The sequence below is a fragment of the Pinus tabuliformis genome, chromosome 2_2, assembly GCF_031772625.1.
Source record: "Pinus tabuliformis cultivar Carrire ecotype Pingquan chromosome 2_2, CPIR1, whole genome shotgun sequence".
NCBI classification, from domain to species: domain Eukaryota; kingdom Viridiplantae; phylum Streptophyta; class Pinopsida; order Pinales; family Pinaceae; genus Pinus; species Pinus tabuliformis.
Genome location: NC_142300.1, coordinates 978,884,500 through 978,894,802, shown reverse-complemented (window position 1 = coordinate 978,894,802; position 10,303 = coordinate 978,884,500). Strand labels below are relative to the sequence as shown.

Below are 10,303 nucleotides of genomic sequence, written 5' to 3'. Positions count from 1 at the left end.
GTTAGAAACATTGTAAACTTCATGTAAGTGAGTTTCACACATGAAATACGAGAAAAACACATGTTAAACTAAGAACAGATCTTTGGTCTCTCTGACTCTATGTTCTATGTTACCCTAAGACGGAGTCCAACAATCAACAAAACACTACGTTACAACACTCATTCTCTAGCCTTAGTTTATTAATCCTATGATATGAATTAATCATGATCTATGACTCTCTAGCCTTGCTTTCTTAAGCTTATGAAGCGGATTAATCAGGGTCCATCCATTGGCTATAGTTTCTGTTAAATTTTATATACGATTCGCTGACCTTTTATTATTTGCTTTAATGGAGGTCCATCCATCACTCGAAGTCGATGTTTGATCCTTATTTACCAGATAATCTAACTCCAGTTCTTGCAACCTTTTCTTAAGCTTCAAAGAACATGCCATTTTCATCAGAGTGATTGCATCTAAGCCATCCTTTGGGAATTCTCGCAGTAAGCTTAAGAGACCCTCAAAGAGCAGAGCCACAGCCACTCTGAAAACTGTCTTCATCTCCTCGTACAGAAAAACATCCCAAATCCGAACAACTAATGCAAACGGCAAATCTGCAGAGAAAACAGTCATGAACCAGCTGCTTGCATACATCAATGGCGTGATCATCTGCTCCTCAAAATGTTTACCCAGCAGGGGCAGCTTCTCCTTCACAAGCATTTTGAACTGAAAAAAGTATTGGTGGAGAAGAGGCAGAGCTTCTAAATACACACCTTGCGTTTGCATGTTTTTTAGCAGTGCCACCATAACCCAAAAGGCTTCTTCTTCATTCATGTAAAGCAGAAACATCCCTGCTACAAAATTTGTTGGGAATTTTCTATTTAATTCCAAAACAAAAATATGAACAGAGAACAATGCTCTGTTTTTAACACAGGATCTTAACACAGGGAAGCTGTTTTTGACACAGAGAAACAGAGTTTTTCCACATGCACAAAGAGAAACTTGTATCCATAAAAAAAAACTACTGTTACAAAATGGGTCTTCCTCTCTCAGAGGGATTCTCCAAGGAACGCTTCAGTTCCACACAAAAAAAAAAAATTACTTTGTCTTTCACTGCAAGGATTTACACTGCTGTGTGTAAATTTTCTTATATTCACACTGCTTATATTCGCACTGCTGTGCTTCTCCTTCTTGCTATCGCGTTGCTGCGCCTCTCTTACATTTCAACAACAGACAACTAAAAAATTCTTTGCACTATTGTGCATTACAAAGAGAAAATTACATTTCACTGCTGTGTAATTTTTTTCATATGCGTGTTGTTGCGTGCTTCAATTTCATTACATCAACAAAACATTGCATACGCGTGGCTGCGTATTCCCAAAGAAATCATTCACACTGCTGTGTGAAAATTCTTCACTTGTGTGCTGATGCGTGCTTCCCTTTTGTTTTCACACAACGAAGATAACAAAAAAAAAAAATCTTTCGTGCTGCTGCGAGTTTCACATATTTCATTCCATATTCAACCAGAAATACTAACTCTGCACTGTTGTGCATAAAACATTTCATCCAAGCTGCTGCGTCTACCCTCACATTACAATACAAAATGAACAACTACACCATTTTCAATCGCCCTGCTACATTCTTCCCTTACATTACATATGCAATAAAAAAACTTACGTACATTGACTTGTGCCCATGCTCCCGTGGATAAAAAACTAATAAAATTAAAAACTTTACCAACAATTACGACTGCAGTAAATTTCATTAAATTGCTTTACTGACAGACCGACGGTCAAATTTAAACTTTTACTTCACGTCAAGTCATGGTGCAGACCTGTATGCAGCCCTGGTTCAATCGGATGGACATCAACCTTGATTTCAATCAGATCGCTGACGAACCATATCGCGTGGCTCTTCCTGCCGATCTTTACGCTCCGAGAAAAACCACTTTTGCAAAACTGCCAGCCATGTGTCCGCTGATGAATGTTATCGCTACCCTCTGAAGGAAAACCACTTGCTCATGAAAAGCGGTGCGATGAAGTCTGGCTGTTTTTCTGGAAACAGTTTTACGGTCGCCGTTTAATGGTCGCTGGCACTGCACAGCAGTTGAAATTACAATTTCAACACTCCCCTTTAATTTCAACTACTGGGTTATCAGTCATACCCAGACATTTCATCAAAAATTCAAAACTTTTATGCCTATTCGTATCAGCTTTCCTTTCATCGCTCTCACTGCTGTGTTCAAGCACTCCAATCAATCCTGACCCACAAAATTGTGCCTGATTACTATTCTGGAGAATCAGAGTACTGTCTTTGCAGCTGGCTATATCCATTGGGGCATGATCTGCACTTGTGCTTTCTGGGAAAATCAGTGGGTCATTTGCTCTCAGTTCCTTAGATGTTCCTTTAGATGCCATAGCAGCTGCAAAAGTATTCTGATCATTATGTAATATCCTCTTTCTCTCTGCCTCAGACAAGATTTCCAACCTTTGCATCTCCAAGCTATCCTGCAACCTTTTCTTCTCTGCTCTTATGGCAGATTTAATTCCATATCTCTCCCCTATAAGAAGATCTTCATCAAAAAAATATAGTTCAGCAAGGATTTCATAAGAACCCATTCACTAATAGCTTCAGCGATAATGATCAAGAATTACAGGCTCCCCCTAACTGTATGCATCATCTCCTTTTAACAGAGTCTTCTGAAAAAAAACTTAGATTGGCTGGAGAGCTCAAAGGACTTTCGTATTGTATTTCCTTCCTTCTCCATACTTGTGTAACTTTCTTCTTTTGCATGGTTCTAGCTTGTGTCAGAGCCCATGTTAAGTTACAATCACGTGCCATATGACCAATGTTATGACACTTGAAGCATTCTACATTGTTCATGAATAAGATTTCATGATTTCTTCCTGTAAAATTGTTTCTTGGAGGTTGTCGGAGACTATAACATCTATCTCTATGAGATGCTTTATAGTCTTTTGCCATATGACCAAAGTTTGAACAAGAATAACAATAACCAAAAAATGAACTTTGGTACCTGGGAGATGGAGGTTTCCTTGATGTACTTCTGAAGCCTTTCTGCCTTGAGATCCTTTGATGATAATCATTGCCTCTTGCCTCTTTGACATCATCTACATTTCTTTTTGGAGCTGGTTTTCTACTTGGAGCAAGATTTCTTCTTGGAATAGGATTTCTTCTATTGTAGCCTTGATTTTTCTCCTTGCCTTTGCTGGAACTAGGAGCATCACCATTTCTTTCTGGCTTCTTCACATCTCTTTTGTTTAAAGCATTTTCATTCTTGTTTGAGGGTTCAACTTCATACCCAAGTCCTGATTTATCAGATGGACATCTGTGATAGCTGAGCATGTCATCCAAGGCTTGAGAGCTCTTCATGATTTTGTTCATCCCTTCAACCTTTTTTCTGAGGAGAACAATCTCTTCTTCCAATCTTTCACACTCATTATTATTCTTTGCAAGTTGTTCCTCAGTTTCTTCCTTGCTACGAGTAGCTTCAGCTGCTAATATTTTAAGGGAGATGATATCTGACTTCATTTTGAAGATTTCTTTATTCTTTGCTTGATTGCTCTCCATTTTCTTCTCAGCTTCTTGTGCCTATTTCCTGGCTTCTTGTAATTGAGACTTAAGGGAGGAGACCTCTACCTTGTACTGACCAATCTCTTCTTCAAGTTTGTTCACGCTCTTGTGCCTTTGTTCAAGTTGACTTGACAAGGTATTTTCCTGCTTCTTTGTTTTATTCAATTGATTTGTCATGGATATGACTTCTTCATGATGCTTCCTTTTGCTTTGATGAAATTCCTTCTTAAGCTTGGCAAGCTCTTCGTCCCTTTCTTGTACTTGAAGCTTGATGAGGTCAACTTTCTTCCTTATTTGATCTTGGTTACCAAATGGAGCTATCTTCTTAAGTGCCTCATTTTCCTTTTTCAAATTGTTAATCTCTTCCATGGCAGTCATAAGTTGAGCAAGGAGTTCTTCTACAAAGTCCTTTTCATTCTTTTCATCTTCTAGGTCTGCTTCAGCCTTGATGTCATCATTCTCATTTTCAGCTTCTATGATGGGTTCAAGATCTCCTTTTTGATTGATGGTCATGGTCAGTGCTCCTTTTGAGTGAAGGTCATGAAGTTTGTCTCATATATCCTTTGTTGATGAATGTTTTCCAAGATTCTTTTTTACAGAATCAAGTAGTCCATTCAAGATTGTCTTTGCTGCTTTTGCATTGTACTCCTTGGATTCTCTATCCATCCTGCTATCATCAATCACTGATTCCCAAATTTCAATCCCATGAGACTGTAAGATAGTCCTCATTTTTGCTTCCCATATATTAAAGTTCCCATTGAGCCTTGGAGCCTCATCAAATTGATTGTCTTCTATTTTAGTAGTAGAGGGAGACACATCCTTAGGAGGATTGGAGACTTTCTTCCTTGACCTCACCATTTGTGTTCTAAAATAACTGACTGTCCTCAGCAGTAACACACAAACTAACTTGAAAAATACCTTGGATTTTTTTTTATTGAGTCTTCACTCTGCTGGAGAAGCTGCAGCAGCAAGAAATCCTTCCTTCAGCATCTGTGACACCTTCAAAGAGCCTAGACAAGCTCTGATACCATGTTGGGAATTTTCTGTTTAATTCCAAAACAAAAATATGAACAGAGAACAATGCTCTGTTTTTAACACACAGGATCTGAACACAGGGAAGCTGTTTTTGACATAGAGAGACAGATTTTTTCCACATGCACAAAGAGAAACTTGTATTCATAAAAAAAAAATTGCTGTTACAAAATGGCTCTTCCTCTCTCAGAGGGATTCTCCAAGGAACGCTTCAGTTCCACAAAAAAAAAAAAAAAAAAAAAAAAAAAATTACTTTGTCTTTCACTGCAAGGATTTACACTGCTGTGTGAAAATTTTCTTACATTCACACTACTTATATTCGCACTGTTGTGCTTCTCCTTCTTGCTATCGTGCTGTTGTGCCTCTCTTACATTTCAACAACAGACAACTAAAAACTTCTCTACGCTGTTGTGCATTACAAAGAGAAAATTACATTTCACTGCTGTGTAATTTTTTTCATATGCGCGGTGATGCGTGCTTCAATTTCATTACATCAACAAAACATTGCATACGCGTGGCTGCGTATTCCCAAAGAAAACATTCACATTGCTGTGTGAAAATTCTTCACTTGTGCGCTGATGCGTGCTTCCCTTTTGTTTTCACACAACAAAGATAACAAAAAAAAACTTTTCTTTCACGCTGTTGCGAGTTTCACATATTTCATTCCATATTCAACCAACAATTCACATATTTCATTCCATATTCAACCAATAATACTAACTCTGCACTGCTGTGCATAAAACATTTCATCCACGCTACTGCGTCTACCCTCGCATTACAATACAAAATGAACAACTACACCATTTTCAATCGGCCTACTACATTCTTCCCTTACATTACATATGCAATAAAAAAAACTTACATACATTGACTTGTGCCCATGCTCCCGTGGATAAAAAACTAATAAAATTAAAAACTTTACCAACAATTATGACTGCAGTAAATTTCATTAAATTGCTTTACTAACAGATCGACGGTCAAATTTAAACTTTTACTTCACGTCAAGTCATGGTGCAGACTTGTACACATCCCTGGTTCAATCAGACGGACATCAACCTTGATTTCAATCAGACGGTTGACGAACCATATCGCGTGGCTCTTCCTGCCGATCTTTACGCTCCGGGAAAAACCACTTTTGCAACACTGCCAGCCACGTGTCGGCTGATGAATGTTATCGCTGCCCTCTGGAGGAAAACCACTTGCTCGTGAAAAGCAGTGCGATGAAGTCTGGCTGGTTTTCTGGAAACAGTTTTACGGTCGCTGGCACTGCACAGCAGTTGAAATTACAATTTTAGAAGAATTCATCCCCTGCGTATACCCCACCTCTTTGTCATAAACTGAATATGCCTTCAACACATTACTGCGAGCCATGTGCCCAAGCCTGTCTGTAGTCTGAAATAATCCATGTGATGGCAAAGTGCGATGCACGTCTTTTAATATAATTTTCTCTGATTCCGATTTTTTGGATAGGAACTTTGAGTAAATTCCTGTGTTGGCCAGTAGCAGAACACGGCTGCCTGAAATGAGTTGCCACACAACACTCCTCACAGCATTTGCAACGCCAGATCTGATACGGCTTTTAACTTCTCGCGGGTTACTTCTCACGCAGATTCTCCAATCAAGAAATCTCATCGATAAGCGCCACTTTTCACATCTGGTTTCTTCTCTTTCATTGGACTAGTTAGTGGACTTGGAGCCTTAGAATATTGTCGAACTAGTTTATTGTTATCATCTTCAAACTCGGCACCAACCAGTTTTCTACCCATTGTACTTATGAACTTCACCCGTAATTAAAAATGGCACTGCGAAGATGGATGATTCGAAGAGAGCGGACGATATATTTGCGCAGACAGAGAGGCAATCCAAAAGTTGCAAACCTTGAATAACAGTGGATAATTTAACGAAGTACACATTTAAAATAAGTATAAATAGATGGCTTATAGAATCATTTTACAAATACATGTCGGGCTCACAAATAAAGATATTTTTATTAAAAAAAACAAAAAATTAATATTTTTAATTTTTATGTAAAATTGGTTTGGAGTATGTCTTAAAAAGCTAAAATTGATTGTTTTTCTTTGGCTAAGAGTTCATTTTTTTTTGGAATATAATAATTTTTTAGCAGTTAAGAAAATAAAGTAATGGCAAATCTGCTTTGAAAAGTTAAAAATACTTTTGTTTGGCTAAGAGCTCATTTTTCTGAAATATAAGACTTTTTCGCACTTAAGAAAACAAGATAATGGCCCAAGATCCAAAGGTAAATTTCCCCCTTTACGTACCACCAATCGCGAGTAATTACAGAGGAGTAGTTTCCCTTAAATAACATAAAACAAAATAATGGCCCAAAATCCAAAAGCAAATCTGCACCACCAGCCGTGGGTAGTTACAGAGGAGTAGTTAACAGTAACATTAGCAGATAACAATCAGTGATAGTTGTCCCATCTAATTTACTAACAAATTTAAGTTTTTAGTTATTATTAATATATTAAAGTAATTTGGACGAAATTCCCAATCAAATGAAATTTTTTCATTTTTATGAAAATTTTCTGATTTTTATGAATCAAATTTTGCGATCAAATTTTCAAACTTTCATGTAACACATTTTACGATTATACTATAACACCAAAAATATATACAACAATTCTTAAACTTGATGCATTAATAACTTAACCCACTCCGACCCTAATAACCTTAATACCCATTTGACCCAAAAACCAACGATCAGATTGACCCTATTCGCATACAAATATAGGACACATGCTCGAGTTATATAGAAAGGCTTGCGCTCCGAACGAGCTACTTCTCAAGGATAGCCACAATCAAAGGGGTTTTGAACCACGAGGAGGCTCTTTAAAGAGAATCATTGGCATGAGAACGGGGTATAGGTTTAAGTGAGTTTTGATGTTTGTTTTTTTTTTTTTAATTATTATAAAATGTAGTATATTTTAGGTTTAAAAAGGCAAAGGTTTAAGTTTTTAATGATGAGTTATTTGTGAAAATTGGTGTATTGAGAGAGGATTTTATTATTATTATTATTATTATTATTGAAAATTTAAATTTTTAATAATAAGTTATTTTTAAGAGAAATAAGTTCTATATAGATCACAGTTATGAAATAGTCTTTTTGTAAAGAAAAAAAGTGTTCAAGGTTGTGGTATAGGTTTAATATAGAGTCTTGTAGTAAAATAGAAGGCGTTTTTCTTAAAGATATGCTTGGAGGATAAGATTAATAAAATTGGGCATTATACATTTTTTTAGTGCTAATGGCTCATTGTCAGATCTATATCATGATAGAAGACTTGTGAAGAGAGACCTTTCTAGAAGAATGTCACAAAGTGTCAATTTTGACATTTAAGGCTACAAAGATGGGTCCTTTATCCAAAGACATGCTTCAAAGATGACATCCAATTGCTTAGTATATAGAGGAGATACATGTAAGGTACACTAGCCATGAATGGGGACTTACACCATGATATGATTCCTATCAAAATATTATTTAGTCCTTGAGTATGACAGAAACCTAGTTCTTAGGACTGCCACACAAAGGGATTACTTCCCCAAGATATGTGCTAAGTCCAAATTACAAACCTATCTCTAAGGTAAACGGTCAATGAGCATGGCCCTAATCCATGGGGTGGGGCCCAAAAGAATCTTCTTTTAAATAACATGGGTCATTCATACGTAACTTGATGCCATGAGATAATAACTCTAGAGGGAATTCCATGACTAATAGGGGATGTTATTTTTTCCCCATAGGGTGGGATACATTTGTGACTTTAAGGTTTATAGCACCGAAGAAAGGTCTCCTTATCTAGGACATGGTTTAAGGCCAAAATTTGATGACTATGAGCCATGCATAGGGGCCTAAAACATAAGGTTGGTCCTCCAAATGTAATCACGAGTCCATGAGAATAATATAAACCTCATTATTGGGTTTGATGCATTAGGTAAGATTATTCCCTCTTAAAACATGATTCAAAGACAAAACCTAGTGTTATAGGCCATGTAAGCACTCCTTCTAAGGAACATGGACAATGAAATTCAACCAAATGATGAGAAACTCCCTTTAAAAGGATTATTTGGCCTATGAGTGGAATATGGGTTGGGTTCTTAGGTTTGGAGAACTAAGAAAGGGTCTCATCACCCAAAACATGGTTCAAAACTAGAGACTAGTGGATTGGTCCCTAAAAGAAATATTTCTAAGAACATGGGCCACAAATAGGTACTTGAACGTGAAGACATGCCCCTCAAAAACCATGTATGTTTGAAAAGTGGATACACACATAATTATACGGTTATGTGCACTAATAAAGGGTACCCTTACAAAAGACATGATTTAAGGTTCAAATCTGGGGGACTTGGCCCCAAAGGGGTTACTTCTAAGGAACATGGGAAATGACACATGGCTTTGGTACTAGAAAAAATCTTCCTAATGAAATATTTAATCCAATTAATGGGATATGGGCTTAATTTTAAGGTTTGCTGCAACAAGGAATGATCTCCTCATCTAAGACATAATTTGAGGAGGAAATAAAGGGTTTGAGATCCAAGGAATATTTTATAGTTTAAATTTCATCGTTTATTTAAATTTTCCCCTTTTCTAAAATGATTAATGAATGTCCATATTTTTATAAAAAAATTATTTTCAAAATTTTTCTAAAGATAATTTTCTTTCACCTAAAGAATCACCAAAAATTTACAGAAACTACAAAAATCCTTATAAATTTGAATAATTTTATGAAATATCTTGAAGTTTTTTACAATTAGTGTTTTATAAACTAGTCATGTTTAATAAGGTTTTTACATTTACATGATAAGTATGAATGATTAAATGTTCCCTATTGGGTTCTAAATCAATTGATTCCATAAATCATGGGCCTTGAAAACAATCTTCGACCACTATAAAAAAACTTTTACATAAAACATTTGGCACAAATATAAGAAATGGGCTCTATTTCAAGGTTGGTACACTAAGGGTTTCTTGGCTTGATACATCACTTTTCAACTAAAATTTGGTGGATTGGTGTTGAAATGAGTTATTCGTTAAGATCATAAGTCATACATGAACCCTCATACAACAAGATTGTGTCTCCATATTAGATATTTGGTCTATGAGTATTCTATACACCCAATTGTGAAGTTGTCACAATAAGGAAAGGTATCCTTGCCCATGATATGCACTAGGGGGAAAGGAGTGGCTTAGACCAAAGGGTGCACCTTACAAGACACATTTACCATGAATAGGAAGTTGGAACTTAAAATGGGTCCATTGAAATACAAACTTGCTCCAGGAGGTGGCATACATACCCTATATTGAGATTTGGCACACTTAAGAATGATCTCCTCACCTAAAGCTTACTTTGATTGAAAAGAAATTTAGTCAACTAAATTTAAGGCAGATGGATCATGAATATTTCTATTAACCAAGAGATAATTGACCTTAATACACCTCCAATCTTATTTAAATCAACTCTTCTCATACTTCCTTACATATTTTAATCATATTTTGCTTAATGAGATGAGTAAAAGTATGATGTTATGTCTAGGGGACTAATGTGAATTCATTGCAGGTTTTTGAGAGCAAATCATGGAATTTTTGGCTAATTAAGGGTAGAAACTCGAATGAGACAAGGAAGAGAGATTGTAGGAGATAGATCCTCCTCATTTAATCCTCACTCATTCGAATATTCCTCCATCAAATCAC

At 36.4% G+C, this 10,303-nt stretch overlaps 1 protein-coding gene across 1 annotated transcript; it reads right to left on the bottom strand.

Moving 5' to 3' along the window:
* Positions 1-291: 291 nt before the first annotated feature.
* Positions 292-825, bottom strand: LOC149196533 (uncharacterized). The gene has a single exon (XM_089408316.1). The coding sequence runs from the start codon at positions 823-825 to the stop codon at positions 292-294; it is 534 nt and encodes a 177-aa protein (XP_089264442.1).
* Between the last annotated feature and the right edge of the window lie 9,478 nt (positions 826-10,303).